The sequence below is a fragment of the Coregonus clupeaformis genome, unplaced genomic scaffold (genome assembly GCF_020615455.1).
Source record: "Coregonus clupeaformis isolate EN_2021a unplaced genomic scaffold, ASM2061545v1 scaf1377, whole genome shotgun sequence".
Classification (NCBI taxonomy): Eukaryota; Metazoa; Chordata; class Actinopteri; order Salmoniformes; family Salmonidae; genus Coregonus; species Coregonus clupeaformis.
This window is the reverse complement of record NW_025534831.1, coordinates 82,404-105,000: the sequence shown is the minus strand read 5'-3', so window position 1 is coordinate 105,000 and position 22,597 is coordinate 82,404. Positions and strand designations below refer to the sequence as shown.

General features: G+C 41.1%; 1 protein-coding gene and 1 long non-coding RNA gene across 2 annotated transcripts in view; both read left to right on the top strand.

The window, feature by feature from the left end:
- The window catches only part of LOC123486952 (Fc receptor-like protein 5), an 18,150-nt gene extending 17,368 nt beyond the window's left edge, over positions 1-782 (top strand). Inside the window, exons 5-6 of the mRNA XM_045218113.1 lie at positions 417-659; positions 766-782. Coding sequence (XP_045074048.1) covers positions 417-659; positions 766-782 — 260 coding nt within the window. The remainder of the gene's footprint in view (positions 1-416; positions 660-765) is intronic.
- A 31-nt stretch (positions 783-813) lies between these two features.
- Positions 814-5,413, top strand: LOC123486951. The gene is made up of 3 exons (XR_006659564.1): positions 814-920; positions 2,364-2,405; positions 5,072-5,413. It is a non-coding gene; the product is annotated as an uncharacterized LOC123486951 (long non-coding RNA).
- The last annotated feature ends 17,184 nt before the right edge of the window (positions 5,414-22,597 follow it).

The following is a 22,597-nucleotide window of genomic DNA, read 5'->3' as shown; positions in this document are numbered from 1 at the left end:
CCTGACAGATATCCGTAAAAAAATAAAAATAAAAATAATATGAGCCTGTCTCTCTGAGCTGTGAGATTCAAGGGGAACACTACTGGATGGAGATAGCTGATGTTATGTTTATATATGATGTTTATATATTATATACAGCTGGTGCTGTGATCCTGGAGAGACCTGTTTATATATTATATACAGCTGGTGCTGTGATCCTGGAGAGACCTGTTTATATATGATGTTTATATATTATATACAGCTGGTGCTGTGATCCTGGAGAGACCTGTTTATATATGATGTTTATATATTATATACAGCTGGTGCTGCGATCCTGGAGAGACCTGTTTATATATGATGTTTATATATTATATCACAGCTGGTGCTGTGATCCTGGAGAGACCTGTTTATATATGATGTTTATATATTATATACAGCTGGTGCTGTGATCCTGGAGATCCCTGCCCTTCCTGTGACTGAGGGAGATTCAGTGACTCTGCGCTGCAGATATCAGGGAACTCCCTCTAACCTCACAGCTGATTTCTACAAAGATGGATCCCTCATCAGGACTGAGACTACAGGAGAGATGACCATCCCTGCAGTATCCAAGTCAGATGAAGGACTCTACAAGTGTACCAACTCTGAAGGAGAATCACCAGAGAGCTGGATGACTGTGACAGGTGAGACATTATATGTAACTAACCATGAAAATATACTGAACATTTTACATGTATGAACATTATTCTAAATCTGTGTATTTTTCTTGCCATTTCCATCTTTCTCCAGCATCTCCAGTGTTTTAAACTGTTTTCTTTCTCCAACTGCAGATCCAGTGTTGTCCATGTCTCTACCCAGGCTGCTGTGTAGTCTACTAGTGATGTCTCCCTACCTGCTGGTGACCATCATACTGCTGGTGAAATACTGCAGGAGCAGGACTCAAGGTGAGAACCTGAGTTTATACAGGATCGCCTCATTCCAACAAAATACCTGCTGTAAATCAGAGTTATATAACTAGGACAATATTGCAGTAACTCTGACTGAGTCATGTTGTAAAGCATTGATAACTAGCTCTGAATGAGTTATGTTTAAAGTGTTGATAACTAGCTCTGACTGAGTCATGTTTAAAGTGTTGATAACTAGCTCTGACTGAGTCATGTTTAAAGTGTTGATAACTAGCTCTGACTGAGTCATGTTTAAAGTGTTGATAACTAGCTTTGACTGAGTCATGTTTAAAGTGTTGATAACTAGCTCTGACTGAGTCATGTTTAAAGTGTTGATAACTAGCTCTGACTGAGTCATGTTTAAAGGGTTGATAACAAGCTCTGAATGAGTGATGTTTAAAGTGTTGATAACTAGCTCTGACTGAGTCATGTTTAAAGTGTTGATAACTAGCTCTGAATAAGTGATGTTGTAAAGTGTTGATAACAACCTCTGATTGAGTCATGTTTTAAAGTGTTGATAAATAGCTCTGAATGAGTGATGTTGTAAAGTGTTGATAACTAGCTCTGAATGAGTGATGTTGTAAAGTGTTGATAACTAGCTCTGAATGAGTGATGTTGTAAAGTGTTGATAACTAGCTCTGACTGAGTCATGTTTAAATTGTTGATAAATAGCTCTGAATAAGTGATGTTGTAAGGTGTTGATAACTAATTCTGAGTCGTGTTTGAAAGTGTTGATAACTAGCTCTGACTGAGTCATGTCTAAAGTGTTGATAACTAGCTCTGACTGAGTCATGTTTAAAGTGTTGATAACTAGCTCTGAATGAGTGATGTTGTAAAGTGTTGATAACTAGCTCTGACTGAGTCATGTTTAAAGTGTTGATAACTAGCTCTGAATAAGTGATGTTGTAAAGTGTTGATAACTACCTCTGAGTCGTGTTTGAAAGTGTTGATAACTAGCTCTGACTGAGTCATGTTTTAAAGTGTTGATAACTAGCTCTGACTGAGTCATGTTTAAAGTGTTGATAACTAGCTCTGATTAAACCATGTTTTAAAGTGTTGATAACTAGCTCTTATTGAACCATGTTTAAAGTGTTGATAACTAGTTCTGATTAAACCATGTTTTAAAGTGTTGATAACTAGCTCTGATTGAACCATTTTTTAAAGTGTTGATAACAAGCTCTGATTAAACCATGTTTTAAAGTGTTGATAACAAGCTCTGATTAAACCATGTTTTAAAGTGTTGATAACTAGCTCTTATTGAACCATGTTTTAAAGTGTTGATAACTAGCTCTGATTAAACCATGTTGTAAAGTGTTGATAACTAGCTCTGACTGAGTCATGTTTAAAGTGTTGATAACTAGCTCTGAATTAACCATGTTCAAAGTGTTGATAACAGTAGCTCTGAATTGACCATCTTTAAAGTGTCGATAACTGTCTGTTTAGGGGAAACCAGGGTACCCAGGAAGACACACCAAGACCAATTAGGTGAGTTTCTACCTTACAACACAACAGCTGCAGGGGCACAATATGGTATTAACACAGAGTGACCCATAGTATGTTACCGCTTAGGATGGATTAGAGTCAACTACCAAAATATGTTATTAACACAGAGTGACCCATAGTATGTTACCGCTTAGGATGGATTAGAGTCAACTACCAAAATATGGTATTAACACAGAGTGACCCATAGTATGTTACCGCTTAGGATGGATTAGAGTCAACTACCAAAATATGGTATTAACACAGAGTGACCCATAGTATGTTACCGCTTAGGATGGATTAGAGTCAACTACCAAAATATGGTATTAACACAGAGTGACCCATAGTATGTTACCGCTTAGGATGGATTAGAGTCAACTTCACCAAAATATGGTATTAACACAGAGTGACCCATAGTATGTTACCCCTTAGGATGGATTAGAGTCAACTACCAAAATATGGTATTAACACAGAGTGACCCATAGTATGTTACCGCTTAGGATGGATTAGAGTCAACTACCAAAATATGGTATTAACACAGAGTGACCCATAGTATGTTACCGCTTAGGATGGATTAGAGTCAACTACCAAAATATGGTATTAACACAGAGTGACCCATAGTATGTTACCGCTTAGGATGGATTAGAGTCAACTACCAAAATATGGTATTAACACAGAGTGACCCATAGTATGTTACCGCTTAGGATGGATTAGAGTCAACTACCAAAATATGGTATTAACACAGAGTGACCCATAGTATGTTACCGCTTAGGATGGATTAGAGTCATTCTACCACAATATGGTATTAACACAGAGTGACCCATAGTATGTTACCCCTTAGGATGGATTAGAGTCAACTACCAAAATATGGTATTAACACAGAGTGACCCATAGTATGTTACCGCTTAGGATGGATTAGAGTCAACTACCAAAATATGGTATTAACACAGAGTGACCCATAGTATGTTACCGCTTAGGATGGATTAGAGTCAACTACCAAAATATGGTATTAACACAGAGTGACCCATAGTATGTTACCGCTTAGGATGGATTAGAGTCAACTACCAAAATATGGTATTAACACAGAGTGACCCATAGTATGTTACCGCTTAGGATGGATTAGAGTCAACTACCAAAATATGGTATTAACACAGAGTGACCCATAGTATGTTACCGCTTAGGATGGATTAGGAGTCAACTACCAAAATATGGTATTAACACAGAGTGACCCATAGTATGTTACCGCTTAGGATGGATTAGAGTCAACTACCAAAATATGGTATTAACACAGAGTGACCCATAGTATGTTACCGCTTAGGATGGATTAGAGTCAACTACCAAAATATGGTATTAACACAGAGTGACCCATAGTATGTTACCGCTTAGGATGGATTAGAGTCAACTACCAAAATATGGTATTAACACAGAGTGACCCATAGTATGTTACCCTTAGGATGGATTAGAGTCAACTACCAAAATATGGTATTAACACAGAGTGACCCATAGTATGTTACCGCTTAGGATGGATTAGAGTCAACTACCAAAAATATGGTATTAACACAGAGTGACCCATAGTATGTTACCGCTTAGGATGGATTAGAGTCAACTACCAAAATATGGTATGATAACACAGAGTGACCCATAGTATGTTACCGCTTAGGATGGATTAGAGTCAACTACCAAAATATGGTATTAACACAGAGTGACCCATAGTATGTTACCGCTTAGGATGGATTAGAGTCAACTACCAAAATATGGTATTAACACAGAGTGACCCATAGTATGTTACCCCTTAGGATGGATTAGAGTCAACTACCAAAATATGGTATTAACACAGAGTGACCCATAGTATGTTACCGCTTAGGATGGATTAGAGTCAACTACCAAAATATGGTATTAACACAGAGTGACCCATAGTATGTTACCCCTTAGGATGGATTAGAGTCAACTACCAAAATATGGAATGTAACTGATATAAATTCATGCATTTAGCAGTAAATAGCCTGGGTATTGATAAGGAGTAAATAGCCCAGGTATTGATAAGGGAGAGCTGGACATAAGGAGTAAATAGCCTGGGTATTGATAAGGGAGAGCTGGATATAAGGAGTAAATAGCCCTGGTATTGATATGGGAGAGCTGGACTTAAGGAGTAAATAGCCCTGGTATTGATATGGGAGAGCTGGACATAAGGAGTAAATAGCCCTGGTATTGATATGGGAGAGCTGGACATAAGGAGTAAATAGCCCTGGTATTGATATGGGAGAGCTGGACATAAGGAGTAAATAGCCCTGGTATTGATATGGGAGAGCTGGACATAAGGAGTAAATAGCCCTGGTATTGATATGGGAGAGCTGGACATAAGGAGTAAATAGCCCTGGTATTGATATGGGAGAGCTGGACATAAGGAGTAAATAGCCCTGGTATTGATATGGGAGAGCTGGACATAAGGAGTAAATAGCCCTGGTATTGATATGGGAGAGCTGGACATAAGGAGTAAATAGCCCTGCTATTGATATGGGAGAGCTGGACATTCATTGGAAATAATTTGATAGGATTCTAAGTAGCACAGTCTTGACTAGTAAATCATCTGATATGATTTCAATTTCTAAGTGGTACTGTATTGGATAAGTAAATACATGACCAATCTGATGAACTACTTCTGTGTTGAACAGGTGATCGTGTTGAAGAAGAGTGAGGCTGAGATCACCTGATCACCATAACAACCATCAGAATGGAACTCATTGGATTCTAATATAGAACTGTGAGACACAATGCTGTATGTTTTTACATTTTACCTCCATTTGATCAAATGTGATATATTAACTGCTAGATGTATTTTTCTTATTTGAATGTGTTTTAATATATTGTGTGTTTTATTATTCATTCAGCAGCTGTCCTTTAACAGCAGTCATATACTGGTCATATACTGTATAGCATTATGGTTGATACATTGTAAATGCCTTAACTTTTCATGTCTAAACAGATACATTGATAGGTGTTATGGTTCAGACATTATTGTTACAGGTTCAGTATAATGTTATACCGTTACATGTTACAGAGTTAGAAAACATTCAGGAGAGGAGAATTCAATTATTATAATTATTTTCTTTATTTTCCCATTTTGGTCTATAGTAGTTCAGCATTATTTTATTTTATTTAAACATGAAACTAATGTTGCCCTTTTGTTTTATTGTGGTCGTTTTGTGCAAAACCATTATTTTTCAATTAATCATCTAGGGAAGATATTGCTTTTGTCTTTGTAGCATATAGAATGAAATAAATGATTTTCCTCAATCATGTAGCCTGTTTTTTATTTTGTTACTATTATAGAACAGGTGATGAATATAGAGAAATGTTACTATTATAGAACAGGTGATGAATATAGAGAAATGTTACTATTATAGAACAGGTGATTGTAACACTCTGGCTCTATGGACGTTTATATTGAGCCAGGGTTGTTCATTTTCTTGTGTTTGGGTGTATTTCATTTGGTGGTGTTGGGGATGGGTGAGTTTCATTTTGTTTGTGTCATGTGGTGATTGGTCGATGACTCCCAATCGGAGGTAACGAGTGTCAGCTGTCGGCTCGTTATCTCTGATTGGGAGCCATATATATTCTGTGTGTTTTCTCCTTTGTTTTGTGGGTTATTGTTTCTTTGTTGCTGTTAGTCGTATTTCAGTTTAGAACTTCACGTATCGTCATTTGTTGTTTTTCTTCGTGGTTGCTTTATGTTAATAAAGTCATCATGTTCACTTCAGCGCTGCGCATTGGTCTCCTCCTTCAGACGATCGTGACAGAATAACCCCACCACAAGAGGACCAAGCGGGCGTAACAAGCGGCAACAGGACCTACCTACGCAGGATTTATGGAGCGCCTCCTAAGGATTTTTGGACATGGGAGGAGATTCGGGCTGGAAAGGGTCCTTGGGCACAACCGGAGGAATATCACTGCCCTCGTGAAGAGCTGGAGGCAGCTGCAGCCGAGAGGAGGTGGTATGAGGAGGAATATCACCGCCCTCGTGAAGAGGCTGGAGGCAGCTGCAGCCGAGAGGAGGTGGTATGAAGAGAAGCGCGGAGTCGAGGCTGGAAGCCCGTGGTTACTCCCCAAAATTTTTGGGGGGGCACATGGCTTGGGCGCCTGGGCAGCAGGAGGCTGCCACAGGTAGAGCTGGAGAGAAGGCTATCGGATTACGGGAGCCATTGGCGAGTAGAGGGAGGGAAGTTGTTGTGGCACGGCATGAGAGACTGAAGTGTGTTCCCAGTCTGGTCCGGTCCGTTCTTGATCCCCAGTTAAGGCCAGTGGTGGGTGTTCCCGTGCGGACCGGTCTGTTCCTACTCCACGCACCAGGTCCACGATGTGCGTCGCCAGCCGGCCAGAGTCTGCCGTCTGCCCTAGGGCGTCTGAACTGCCCGTCTGCCAAAGCGCTGCATAAGCCGCCCGTCTGTACTGAGCCTGCAAAGCCGTCCGTCTGCCATGAGCCTTCAGGGGGAGCCGTCCCGCCAGACAGAATCATACACCTGCTATGGAATCAGCAGGAGCCGACGCAGCCCATACTAGACTGGAAGCTCGGGTTCGGGACCAGAAAGAGCAGATCCTGCAGATGGAGCCGCCCTGCTGAGGTGATGACTGCAATCCGAGGCTGGGGTCCGCCTCCACCGCCAGCCTCCCAGCCAGCACCATCAGCTAGCCATGAGCAGCCAGATCCGTCAACCAGCCATGAGCAGCCAGATCCGTCAGCCAGCCATGGGCAGCCAGATCCGTCCGGCTAGCCGATGAGCAGCCAGATCCGTCAGCCGGCCACGAGCAGCCAGATCCAGTCAGCCAGCCATGAGCAGCCAGATCCGTCAGCCAGCCGCGAGCAGCCAGATCCGTCAGCCAGCCATGGGCAGCCAGATCCGTCAGCCAGCCATGAGCAGCCAGATCCGTCATCCAGCCAGGATCAGCCAGAGCCTTCCGCCAGACAGGATCAGCCAGAGCCTTCCGCTCGGACAGGATCAGCCAGAGCCTTCCGCCAGACAGGATCCGCCAGAGCCGTCCCCCAGCGGGATCCGCCAGAGAGCCGTCCAGCGAGATCCGCCAGAGCCGTCCAGCGGGATCCGCCAGAGCCGTCCAGCCGAGATCCGCCAGAGCCGTCCAGCCGGGATCCGCCAGAGCCGCCCAGCGGGGATCCGCCAGTGCCGTCCAGCCGGATCCGCCAGAGCCGTCCAGCGGGATCCGCCAGAGCCGTCCAGCGGGATCCGCCAGAGCCGTCCAGCGGATCCGCCAGAGCGTCCAGCCGGGATCCGCCAGAGCCGTCCAGCCGGGATCCGCCAGAGCCGTCCAGCGAGATCCGCCAGAGCCGTCCAGCGGGGATCCGCCAGAGCCGTCCAGCCGGGATCCGCCAGAGCCGTCCAGCCGTGATCCGCCAGAGCCGTCCCCGCCAGGTCCGCCAGAGCCGTCCCGCCAGGATCCGCCCAGAGCCGTCCCGCCAGGGATCCGCCGAGCCAGCCAGCCAGGATCCGCCATCTGGTCAGGTGCTGCCCTGGCCGGTGCTGCCCCTTAGTCCGGTGCTGCCCTTTAGCCCGGTGCTGCCCTTTAGCCCGGTGCTGCCCCTGAGTCGGTGCCGCCCCCTTAGCCCGGTGCTGCCCGTAGTCCGGTACTGCCCCTTAGCCCGGTGCTGCCCCTTAGTCCTGTACTGCCCTTTAGTCGGTACTGCCCGTAGTCGGTGCTGCCCCTTAGTCGGTGCTGTCCCTTAGCCGGTGCGCCCCTTATCCCGGTGCGCCCCTTATCCCGGTGCTGCCCCTTAGGCCGATGCTGCCCCTTAGTCCGGGGTTGCCCCTTAGTCCAGGTGGGGTTAGGTGGAGGGTGGTCATTGGGAGGAGACTACCGAAGCAGGTTGTGACTGTGGTGGGGTGGGGATCACGACCGGGGCCAGAGCCGCCACCATGGACAGACGCCCACCCAGACCCTCCCCTAGTCCTGATGTTGGTGCGCCCGGAGTTCGCACCTTTAGGGGGTACTGTAACACCTCTGGCTCTATGGACGTTTATATTGAGCCAGGGTTCGTTCATTTTCTTGTGTTTGGGTGTATTTCATTTGGTGGTGTTGGGGATGGGTGAGTTTCATTTTGTTTTGTGTCATGTGGTGATTGGTCGATGACTCCCAATCGGAGGTAGCGAGTGTCAGCTGTCGCTCGTTATCTCTGATTGGGAGCCATATATATTCTGTGTGTTTTCTCCTTTGTTTTGTGGGTTATTGTTTCTTTGTTGCTGTTAGTCGTATTTCAGTTTAGAACTTCACGTATCGTCATTTGTTGTTTTCTTCGTGGTTGCTTTATGTTAATAAAGTCATCATGTTCACTCGCAACGCTGCGCATTGGTCTCCTCCTTCAGACGATCGTGACAGTGATGAATAAAGAGAAATGTTACTATTATAGAGCAGGTGATGAATAAAGAGAAATGTTACTATTATAGAGCAGGTGATGAATATAGAGAAATGTTACTATTATAGAGCAGGTGATGAATATAGAGAAATGTTACTATTATAGAGCAGGTGATGAATAAAGAGAAATGTTACTATTATAGAGCAGGTGATGAATAAAGAGAAATGTTACTATTATAGAGCAGGTGATGAATATAGAGAAATGTTACTATTATAGAGCAGGTGATGAATATAGAGAAATGTTACTATTATAGAGCAGGTGATGAATAAAGAGAAATGTTACTATTATAGAGCAGGTGATGAATAAAGAGAAATGTTACTATTATAGAGCAGGTGATGAATATAGAGAAATGTTACTATTATAGAGCAGGTGATGAATATAGAGAAATGTTACTATTATAGAGCAGGTGATGAATAAAGAGAAATGTTACTATTATAGAACAGGTGATGAATAAAGAGAAATGTTACTATTATAGAACAGGTGATGAATATAGAGAAATGTTACTATTATAGAGCAGGTGATGAATATAGAGAAATGTTACTATTATAGAACAGGTGATGAATAAAGAGAAATGTTACTATTATAGAGCAGGTGATGAATATAGAGAAATGTTACTATTATAGAGCAGGTGATGAATATAGAGAAATGTTACTATTATAGAACAGGTGATGAATAAAGAGAAATGTTACTATTATAGAGCAGGTGATGAATAAAGAGAAATGTTACTATTATAGAGCAGGTGATGAATATAGAGAAATGTTACTATTATAGAGCAGGTGATGAATAAAGAGAAATGTTACTATTATAGAGCAGGTGATGAATAAAGAGAAATGTTACTATTATAGAGCAGGTGATGAATATAGAGAAATGTTACTATTATAGAGCAGGTGATGAATATAGAGAAATGTTACTATTATAGAGCAGGTGATGAATAAAGAGAAATGTTACTATTATAGAGCAGGTGATGAATAAAGAGAAATGTTACTATTATAGAGCAGGTGATGAATATAGAGAAATGTTACTATTATAGAGCAGGTGATGAATATAGAGAAATGTTACTATTATAGAGCAGGTGATGAATAAAGAGAAATGTTACTATTATAGAACAGGTGATGAATAAAGAGAAATGTTACTATTATAGAACAGGTGATGAATAAAGAGAAATGTTACTATTATAGAACAGGTGATGAATATAGAGAAATGTTACTATTATAGAGCAGGTGATGAATATAGAGAAATGTTACTATTATAGAACAGGTGATGAATAAAGAGAAATGTTACTATTATAGAACAGGTGATGAATAAAGAGAAATGTTACTATTATAGAACAGGTGATGAATATAGAGAAATGTTACTATTATAGAGCAGGTGATGAATATAGAGAAATGTTACTATTATAGAGCAGGTGATGAATATAGAGAAATGTTACTATTATAGAGCAGGTGATGAATAAAGAGAAATGTTACTATTATAGAGCAGGTGATGAATAAAGAGAAATGTTACTATTATAGAGCAGGTGATGAATATAGAGAAATGTTACTATTATAGAGAAGGTGATGAATAAAGTGCTCAGCATATGTGGGAACTCCTTCAAGACTGTTGGAAAAGCTTTCCAGGTGAAGCTGGTTCAGAGTGTGCAAAGCTGCCTGTCTCTCTCTTCTCTCTAGACCCCCTTCTTCTGTCAATATGGATTTTATAATGCCGTATATTTTCCCCCCAAAACTACTTTCCATCAATTTGTATAGCAGACCCTCGTGCCAAATTGAGTTAAAAGCTTTTTTGAAGTCAACAAAGCATGAGAAGACTTTGCCTTTGTTTTGGTTTGTTTGTTTTTCAATTAGGGTGTGCAGCGTGAATACGTGTTCTGTCGTATGGTAATTTGGTATAAAGCCAATTTGACTTTTGCTCAGTACATTGTTTTCACTGAGGAAATGATAATGCCGAGCCCTCTCTCTATCTCTCTCTCCCTGTCTCTCCCTGTCTCTCTCTTTCTCTCTCTTTTTCTCTCTTTCTCTCTCTTGCTCTCGTTCTCTATCTCTGAACCTCCCTGTCTCTCTCTTTTTGTCTCACTTCTTTCTGTCTCTCTCTTCTCTCTAGGCCCCCCTGCTTCTGTCACACACATCTTTCACACCTCTCAGTCCTTCTCAGCAGAGAGGAAGTATAGATGGGTAGAGAGGAGAGGTGGGGGTGGGGTGGGGTGGGGTGGGGTGGGGGGATGGACAGGCTACAAGTCACTAGAGTTTAGAGAGAGTTAGTGATCAACACGTTGAGATGGAACGCACATGTCTTCTACTCTGTGAGTTTAATATTATCTATATGGTTTAATATCTATATGGTTTAATATCTATATGGTTTAATATCTATATAGTTTAATATCTACATGGTGTAATATCTATATGGTTTAATAATTGTATGGTTTGATATCTGTATGGTTTAATATTTATATCATTTAATATCTGTTGGGTTTATTATCTGTATGGTTTAACATATGTTTGGTTTGATATCTATATAGTTTAATATCTGTATGATTTAATATCTGTATGTTTTAATATCTGTATGGTTTAATATCTGTCTGGTTTACTATCTATATAGATTAATATCTGTATGATTTAAAATCTGTATAGTATAAAATCTGTATGGTTTAATATCTATATGGTTTAATATCTGTATGTTTTAATATCAATATGGTTTAACTTCTGTATGGTTTAATATCTGTAAGGTTTAATATCTATTTGGTTTAATATCTATATAGTTTAATGTATGTATATATGGAGAAATATCTATATAGTTTAATATCTGTATGGTTTATTATCTATATGGTTTAATATATGTATAGTTTAATATCTATGTTTAATAAATACATGATTTAATATCTATATGGTTTAAAATGTATATCGTTTATCTGTATGGTTTAATATCTGTATAGTTTAATATCTGTATGGTTAAGTATCTGTATGGTTTCATATCTATTTATTTTAATATCTTTATGTTTTAATTTCTGTATGGTTTAATATCTGTATGGTTTAAAATCTGTATAGTTTAATATCTATATGGTCAAATATATTTATGGTTTAATATCTCCATGGTTTAATATCTGTAGGGTTTAAAATGTATATCGTTTATCTGTATGGTTTAATATCTGTATAGTTTAACATCTATGTTTAATAAATACATGATTTAATATCTATATGGTTAAATATCTATATAGATTAATATCTGTATGGTTTAATATCTGTATGGTTTAGTATCTGTATGGTTTCATATCTATATATTTTTATATCTTTATGTTTTAATATCTATATAGTTTAATATCTGTAGGGTTTAATATCTATATGGTTTAATATCTATATGGTTTAATATCTATATGGTTTAATATCTGTATAGTTTAGTATCTGTATAGTTTAACATCTGTGTGGTTTAAAATCTGTACAGTTTAATATTTATATGGTTTATTTCCATGTGGTTTAATATCTATATGGTCAAATATCTTTATGGTTTAATATCTATATAGTTTAATATTTGTATGGTTTAATATCAATATGGTTTAATATTTGTATGGTTTAATATCAATATGGTTTAATATCTATATGGTCAAATATATGTATGGTTTAATATCTATATAGTTTAATATCTATATGGTTTATTATCTATATGGTTTAATATCAGTATAGTTTAATAAATACTCTAAAAGTGAAGGGGGGTTCTATTCAAATTGAATTGTTTTAGTTTTAGTCATTCCATGGATCATCAAGCTATTTGATTTGGAATTTTAGGACCCCTGTCTGTGTAATAAAAAATAAAAAGTTAATTGATGTTATTTACTTTGGCATAGTACTATAACCCCGATAACATAACATATTCATATTATTACTTTCAGACGAGTCCAGTGGCACGTAGAGCAAAACACACTTTCCACTGTAGATACGGAATGCCGAAATGCACTGAATTGTGACGCAGCAAAAAAAACAGATCTCCTAAAACCGACGGATTTTGTTGGGGATTTTGTGTATTTATGTTAATTAGATTGACGCACGACTGTGTCAATACACTCATAAGGAAAATATTATCTGTGTTACTGCTCAATGTTTACAATATGTAACTGTTATGATGAGTTTCTCTGGCATCAAGTAATTCAGTATGCAAGAAGATACTTAAACACTTACATGGAGAGTTGATTCAAAGTATTTAATATTGCGGTACCGGGTTCACATAGCAAAAGGCACGTGGGTGGCCCATTGCTATCTGAACTAACTGAACAAAGGAAATCTCTTAGTTTATATACTTCTTTGCAAGCTAATTCCATCCAACAGTTGCCAACCATTATTGAGTATCACTCATCTCCTACAATAGCATCACCCTATATGGTATCGTGTTGCACCCTAGTCAGGATATTCCATCACGTACTCCTTCTAAGATTAGCACCAGTGGCCCCCCAGCTGTCTTGGCACGCAGACCTTCTGGCACCCACCTTGACAGAAATAAATACATGGAATGTCCTCATCCTCCAAATCCTATGCAGCTCACAATATCAAACATTAACTAATCCTGTATAAAAGACGTAATATCAGTAACATAATGATAGTTCTCTCTGTGTGTTTCAGTGCTGTTGAGGACACTGGTATACTCTAGCCTCGGACAAGGTGGAGGTGAGTACATTTCTCTATATTCATCACCTGCTCTATAATAGTAACATTTCTCTATATTCATCACCTGCTCTATAATAGTAACATTTCTCTATATTCATCACCTGCTCTATAATAGTAACATTTCTCTATATTCATCACCTGCTCTATAATAGTAACATTTCTCTATATTCATCACCTGCTCTATAATAGTAACATTTCTCTATATTCATCACCTGTTCTATAATAGTAACATTTCTCTATATTCATCACCTGCTCTATAATAGTAACATTTCTCTATATTCATCACCTGCTCTATAATAGTAACATTTCTCTATATTCATCACCTGTTCTATAATAGTAACATTTCTCTTTATTCATCACCTGCTCTATAATAGTAACATTTCTCTTTATTCATCACCTGCTCTATAATAGTAACATTTCTCTTTATTCATCACCTGCTCTATAATAGTAACATTTCTCTTTATTCATCACCTGCTCAATAACAGTAGCAAAGTTTGGACACACCTATTCATTCAAGGGTTTTTCTACATTGTAGAATAATAGTGAAGACAAAAAATAACACATATGGAATCATGTAGTAACAAAAAAAGTGTTAAACAAATGAAAATATACTTTAGATTTTAGATTCTTCAAAGTCGCCACCCTTTGCCTTGATGACAGCTTTGCACACTCTTGGCATTCTCTCAACCAGCTTCACCTGGAATGCTTTTCCAACAGTCTTGAAGGAGTTCCCACATATGTTGAGCACTTGTTGGCTGCTTTTCCTTCACTCTTTGTTCCAACTCATCCCAAACCATCTCAATTGGGTTGAGGTCGAGTGATTGTGGAGACCAGGTCATCTGATGCAGCACTCCATCACTCTCCTTCTTGGTCAAATAGCCCTTACACAGCCTGGATGTGTGTTGGGTCATTGTCCTGTTGAAAAACAAATGATAGTCCCACTAGACGCAAACCAGATGGGATGGCGTATCATTGCAGAATGCTGTGTTATCCATGCTGGTTAAGTGTGCCTTGAATTCTAAATAAATCACCCACAGTGTCACCAGCAAAGCACCCCCACACCATAACACCTCCTCCTCCATGATTCACGGTGGGAACCACACATGTGGAGATCATCCGTTCACCTACTCTGCGTCTCACAAAGACACGGCGGTTGGAACAAGAAATCTCAAATTTGGACAGATATCCACTGGTCTATTGTCCATTGCTCATGTTTCTTGGCCCAAGCAAGTTTCTTCTTCTTATTGGTGTCCTTTAGTAGTGGTTTCTTTGCAGCAATTCGACCATGAAGGCCTGATTCACACAGTCTCCTCTGAACAGTTGATGTTGAGATGTGTCTGTTACTTGAACTCTGTGAAGAATTTATAGCTAGTTGTTTCTCTCTAGACACCATGTAACAGACACAAGCTAGTTGTTTCTCTAGACACCATGTAACAGACACAAGCTAGTTGTTTCTCTCCAGACACCATGTAACAGACACAAGCTGACACAAGATGGCGAAGTAGTGCAGTTCTGTTTCTATCGTGTGTCTGTAAATAGCCTGTAAATACCCTGTTTTTTTGTATTCTTCGTACATATTTCCCTATCAGACCTTTCATCCTTCTACAAAATATACTTTCCTGCAACCCGCCTCACTCAATGTGGAACGGATTCTATTATTGACTTACCTTTTATCTAGAATCTCCAGTTGAAACTAGCTAGCCAGCTAGCCAGCTAGCCAGCTAACTAGCTACTTGCTATTAGCCACAGTTAGCGGTATCTCACCCAGAACATTGGACTTTTTTCTGCGGGATTAATTCAATCACTGGATATTAATCACCGGATATTCGGCCAGTCTGCACAGCGTTATCGACCCAGAACATATCAGTTTTCTGCCGGAATCACTGAATCACTGGACCTTTAACTCCGGATTCATCGCTACCAGCTAGCTTCAACTAAATGGACGCTGTGGTCTGGCTAATCATCCTGAGCTAGGCCCATCTCCCGGCTATCTACCTCTCTGTCAACCGGACGGGACCACCTAGTGTTGACACGGAGCCCCGCCGATCCTACACGACTGGTCTGCCGACGAAATCGTCTGATGTGGTTGCGACGACGTCGACCACGAAGATTCCATCTGCTAGCTCCGGCCCGCTAGCACACGCTAGCCGGGGCCTCTTACCTGCTAGTGCTTTAGAAGCCTCCGAACTATCCTATTGCTGTTCACCGGACTGTTCCTTTTTACGGTACTACATCCTGTTTATGTTTAGCCTCAGCCCAAACATGGTTAGCTTATTGTTGTTTCGGTTATTTCTAATTGTACTATTTCACTGCAGATCCCCCAGCCCAGCTAAACCTGCCTTAGATAGCTATTTTGTCCCTCCCCCCATACACTCAGAGACCGACTCAATTGATGCCTCTAGTGATACTATCTCTTTCATTGTTACCCAACGCTTACGTTTACCCCCACTTTACTCATATCCTTCCATATCCTTGTCTGTACATAATGCCCTGAATCTTTTCTACAACACCCGGAAATCTGCCTCCTTTATTCTATGTACCCGACGCACTAGAAGACCAGTTCTTAAAGCCTTTAGCCGTATCCTTATTCTAGTCCTCCTCTGTTCCTCTGGTGATGTAGAGGCTAACCCAGGCCCTGCAGCCCTCAGTATCACTCCTACTCCCCAGGCGCTATCATTTGCTGACTTCAGTAATCGCAAAAGTCTTGGTTTCTTGCACGTAAACATCCGAAGCCTCCTCCCTAAGTTTGAGTTATTCACTGCGTTAGCACACTCCGCCAACCCTGATGTTCTAGCAGTGTCTGAATCCTGGCTCAGGAAGGCCACCAAAAATTCTGAAATTTCCATCCCCAACTATAACATTTTCCGTCTAGATAGAACTGCCAAAGGGGGTGGAGTTGCAATCTACTGTAGAGATAGCCTGCAGAGCTCTATCATACTATCCAGGTCTGTGCCCAAACAGTTTGAGCTTCTACTTCAAAAATCCACCTTTCCAGAAATAAGTCTCTCACTGTTGCCGCTTGCTACAGACCCCCTCAGCCCCCAGATGTGCCCTGGACACCATATGTGAATTGATTGCCCCCATTTATCCTCAGAGTTCGTACTGCTTGGTGACCTAAATTGGGATATGCTTAATACCCCGGCCATCCTACAACCAAACTAGATGCCCTCAACCTCACGCAAATTATCAACGAACCTACCAGGTACAACCCTAAATCCGTAAACATGGGTACCCTCATAGATATCATCCTGACTAACATACCCTCTAAATACACCTCAGCTGTCTTCAACCAGGATCTCAGCGATCACTGCCTTATTGCCTGCGTCCGTAACGGGTCCGCGGTCAAACGACCACCCCTCATCACTGTCAAACGCTCCCTAAAACACTTTAGCGAGCAGGCCTTCCTAATTGACCTGGCCCAGGTATCCTGGATGGATATAGATCTCATTCCGTCAGTAGAGGATGCCTGGTTGTTCCTTAAAAGTAATTTCCTCTCAATCTTAAATAAACATGCCCCATTCAAAAATACAGAACTAAGAACCGATATAGCCCCTGGTTCTCCTCAGACTTGACTGCCCTTGACCAGCACAAAAACATCCTGTCGCGTACTGCATTAGCATCAAATAGCCCCCGCGATATGCAACTTTTCAGGGAAGTTAGGAACCAATATACACAAGCAGTCAGGAAAGCAAAGGCAAACTTTTTCAAACAGAAATTTGCATCCTGTAGCACTAACTCCAAAAAGTTTTGGGACACTGTAAAGTCCATGGAGAATAAGAGTACCTCCTCCCAGTTGCCCACTGCACTGAGGCTAGGAAACACTATCACCACCGATAAATCTACAATAATCGAGAATTTCAACAAGCATTTTGCTACAGCTGGCCATGCTTTCCATCTGGCTACCACTACCCCGGCCACCAACTCTGCACCCTCCGCTGAAACTTGCCCATGCCCCCCCGCTTCTCCTTCACACAAATTCAGACAGCAGACGTTTTGAAAGAGCTGCAAAATCTGGACCCCTACAAATCAGCTGGGCTAGACAATCTGGACCCTTTCTTTCTAAAACTAGCCGCCGAAATTGTCGCAACCCCTATTACTAGTCTGTTCAACCTCTCTTTCATAACGTCTGAGATCCCCAGAGATTGGAAAGCTGCCGCGGTCATCCCCCTCTTCAAAGGGGGTGACACTCTAGATCCAAACTGCTACAGACCTATATCCATCCTGCCCTGCCTTTCGAAAGTATTTGAAAGCCAAGTTAACAAACAGATCACCGACCATTTCGAATACCACCGTACCTACCTATGCAATCCGGTTTCCGAGCTGGTCATGGGTGCACTTCAGCCACACTCAAGGTCCTAAACGATATTATAACCGTGATTGATAATAGACAGTACTGTGCAGCCGTCTTCATCGACCTGGCCAAGGCTTTCGACTCTGTCAACCACCGCATTCTTATTGGCAGACTAAATAGCCTTGGTTTCTCAAATGACTGCCTCACCTGGTTCACCAACTACTTCTCAGATAGAGTTCAGTGTGTCAAATCGGAGGGCCTGTTGTCTGGACCTATGGCAGTCTCTATGGGGGTGCCACAGGGTTCAATTCTTGGGCCGACACTTTTCTCCGTGTATATCAATGATGTCGCTCTTGCTGCTGGTGACTCTCAGATCCACCTCTACGCAGACGACACCATTTTGTATACATCTGGCCCTTCATTGGACACTGTGTTAACAAACCTCCAAACGAGCTTCAATGCCATACAACACTCCTTCAGTAGCCTCCAACTGCTATTAAACACTAGTAAAACTAAATGCATGCTTTTCAATCGAACGCTGCTGGCACCCGCCCACCCGACTAGAATCACCACTCTTGACGGGTCTGACCTAGAGTATGTGGACAACTACAAATACCTAGGTGTCTGGTTAGACTGTAAACTATCCTTCCAGACTCACATAAAGAATCTCCAATCCAAAGTTAAATCTAGAATCGGCTTCCTATTTCGCAACAAAGCCTCCTTCACTCATGCTGCCAAACATGCCCTCGTAAAACTGACTATCCTACCGATCCTTGACTTCGGCGATGTCATTTACAAAATAGCCTCCAACACTCTACTCAGCAAATTGGATGTAGTCTATCACAGTGCCATCCGTTTTGTCTCCAAAGCCCCATACGCTACCCACCACTGTGACCTGTACGCTCTTGTTGGCTGGTCCTCACTACATGTTCGTCGTCAAACCCACTGGCTCCAGGCCATCTATAAATCACTGCTAGGCAAATCCCCGCCTTATCTTAGCTCATTGGTCACCATAGCAGCACCCACCCGTAGTCTGCGCTCCAGCAGGTATATCTCACTGGTCATTCCCAAAGCCAACACCTCCTTTGGCCGCCATTCCTTCCAGTTCTCTGCTGCCAATGACTGGAACGAATTGCAAAAATCTCTGAAGCTGGAGACTCTTATCTCCCTCACTAACTTTAAGCATCAGTTGTCAGAGCACCTTACCGATCACTGCACCTGTACACAGCCCATCTGAAATTAGCCCACCCAACTACCTCATCCCTATATTGTTATTTATTTTGCTCTTTTGCACCCCAGTATCTCTATTTGCACATAATCTCTTGCACATCTAGCATTCCAGTGTTAATACTATTGTAATTATTTTGCACTATAGCCTATTTATTGCCTTACCTCCATAACTTGCTACATTTGCACACACTGTATATATATTTTCTGTTGTATTTTTGACTTTATGTTTTTTACCCCATATGTAACTCTGTGTAGTTGTTTTTATCGCACTACTTTGCTTTATCTTGGCCAGGTCGCAGTTGAAAAATGAGAACTTGTTCTCAACTGGCTTACCTGGTTAAATAAAGGTGAAATAAAAAAATAAAAAAATAAAAAGCTAGTTGTTTCTCTCCAGACACCATGTAACAGACACAAGCTAGTTGTTTCTCTCTAGACACCATGTAACAGACGCAAGCTAGTTGTTTCTCTCCAGACACCATGTAACAGACACAAGCTAGTTGTTTCTTTATAGACACCATGTAACAGACACAAGCTGGTTGTTTCTCTCCAGACACCATGTAACAGACACAAGCTAGTTGTTTCTCTAGACACCATGTAACAGACACAAGCTAGTTGTTTCTCTCCAGACACCATGTAACAGACACAAGCTAGTTGTTTCTCTCTAGACACCATGTAACAGACACAAGCTAGTTGTTTCTCTCCAGACACCATGTAACAGACACAAGCTAGTTGTTTCTCTCTAGACACCATGTAACAGACACAAGCTAGTTGTTTCTCTCTAGACATGTAACAGACACAAGCTAGTTGTTTCTCTCTAGACACCATGTAACAGACACAAGCTAGTTGTTTCTCTCCAGACACCATGTAACAGACACAAGCTAGTTGTTTCTCTCTAGACATGTAACAGACACAAGCTAGTTGTTTCTCTCTAGACACCATGTAACAGACACAAGCTAGTTGTTTCTCTCTAGACACCATGTAACAGACACAAGCTAGTTGTTTCTCTCCAGACACCATGTAACAGACACAAGCTAGTTGTTTCTCTCTAGACACCATGTAACAGACACAAGCTAGTTGTTTCTCTCTAGACACCATGTAACAGACACAAGCTAGTTGTTTCTCTCCAGACACCATGTAACAGACACAAGCTAGTTGTTTCTCTAAGACACCATGTAACAGACACAAGCTAGTTGTTTCTCTCCAGACACCATGTAACAGACACAAGCTAGTTGTTTCTCTAGACACCATGTAACAGACACAAGCTAGTTGTTTCTCTAGACACCATGTAACAGACACAAGCTAGTTGTTTCTCTCCAGACACCATGTAACAGACACAAGCTAGTTGTTTCTCTCTAGACACCATGTAACAGACACAAGCTAGTTGTTTCTCTCTAGACACCATGTAACAGACACAAGCTAGTTGTTTCTCTCTAGACACCATGTAACAGACACAAGCTAGTTGTTTCACCTCTAGACACCATGTAACAGACACAAGCTAGTTGTTTCTCTCCAGACACCATGTAACAGACACAAGCTAGTTGTTTCTCTCTAGACATGTAACAGACACAAGCTAGTTGTTTCTCTCTAGACACTATGTAACAGACACAAGCTAGTTGTTTCTCTCCAGACACCATGTAACAGACACAAGCTAGTTGTTTCTCTCTAGACACCATGTAACAGACACAAGCTAGTTGTTTCTCTCTAGACACCATGTAACAGACACAAGCTAGTTGTTTCTCTACAGACACCATGTAACAGACGCAAGCTAGTTGTTTCTCTCCAGACACCATGTAACAGACACAAGCTAGTTGTTTCTTTATAGACACCATGTAACAGACACAAGCTGGTTGTTTCTCTCCAGACACCATGTAACAGACACAAGCTAGTTGTTTCTCTAGACACCATGTAACAGACACAAGCTAGTTGTTTCTCTCCAGACACCATGTAACAGACACAAGCTAGTTGTTTCTCTCTAGACACCATTTAACAGACACAAGCTAGTTGTTTCTCTCCAGACACCATGTAACAGACACAAGCTAGTTGTTTCTCTCTAGACACCATGTAACAGACACAAGCTAGTTGTTTCTCATTAGACATGTAACAGACACAAGCTAGTTGTTTCTCTCCAGACACCATGTAACAGACACAAGCTAGTTGTTTCTCTCTAGACATGTAACAGACACAAGCTAGTTGTTTCTCTCTAGACACCATGTAACAGACACAAGCTAGTTGTTTCTCTCTAGACACCATGTAACAGACACAAGCTAGTTGTTTCTCTCTAGACACCATGTAACAGACACAAGCTAGTTGTTTCTCTATAGACACCATGTAACAGACACAAGCTAGTTGTTTCTCTCCAGACACCATGTAACAGACACAAGCTAGTTGTTTCTTTATAGACACCATGTAACAGACACAAGCTAGTTGTTTCTCTCCAGACACCATGTAACAGACACAAGCTAGTTGTTTCTCTAGACACCATGTAACAGACACAAGCTAGTTGTTTCTCTAGACACCATGTAACAGACACAAGCTAGTTGTTCCTCTCTAGACACCATGTAACAGACACAAGCTAGTTGTTTCTCTCCAGAAACCATGTAACAGACACAAGCTAGTTGTTTCTCTCCAGACACCATGTAACAGACACAAGCTAGTTGTTTCTCTATTGACACCATGTAACAGACACAAGCTAGTTGTTTTCTCTAGACACCATGTAACAGACACAAGCTAGTTGTTTCTCTCCAGACACCATGTAACAGACACAAGCTAGTTGTTTCTCTCCAGACACCATGTAACAGACGCAAGCTAGTTGTTTCTCTCCAGACACCATGTAACAGACACAAGCTAGTTGTTTCTTTATAGACACCATGTAACAGACACAAGCTAGTTGTTTCTCTCCAGACACCATGTAACAGACACAAGCTAGTTGTTTCTTTATAGACACCATGTAACAGACACAAGCTAGTTGTTTCTCTCCAGACACCATGTAACAGACACAAGCTAGTTGTTTCTCTCCAGACACCATGTAACAGACACAAGCTAGTTGTTTCTCTCTAGACACCATGTAACAGACACAAGCTAGTTGTTTCTCTCCAGACACCATGTAACAGACACAAGCTAGTTGTTTCTCTCTAGACACCATGTAACAGACACAAGCTAGTTGTTTCTCTCTAGACACCATGTAACAGACACAAGCTAGTTGTTTCTCTCTAGACATGTAACAGACACAAGCTAGTTGTTTCTCTCTAGACATGTAACAGACACAAGCTAGTTGTTTCTCTCTAGACACCATGTAACAGACACAAGCTAGTTGTTTTCTCTAGACACCATGTAACAGACACAAGCTAGTTGTTTCTCTCTAGACACCATGTAACAGACACAAGCTAGTTGTTTCTCTCTAGACACCATGTAACAGACACAAGCTAGTTGTTTCTCTCCAGACACCATGTAACAGACACAAGCTAGTTGTTTCTTTATAGACACCATGTAACAGACACAAGCTATTTGTTTCTCTCCAGACACCATGTAACAGACACAAGCTAGTTGTTTCTCTAGACACCATGTAACAGACACAAGCTAGTTGTTTCTCTAGACACCATGTAACAGACAC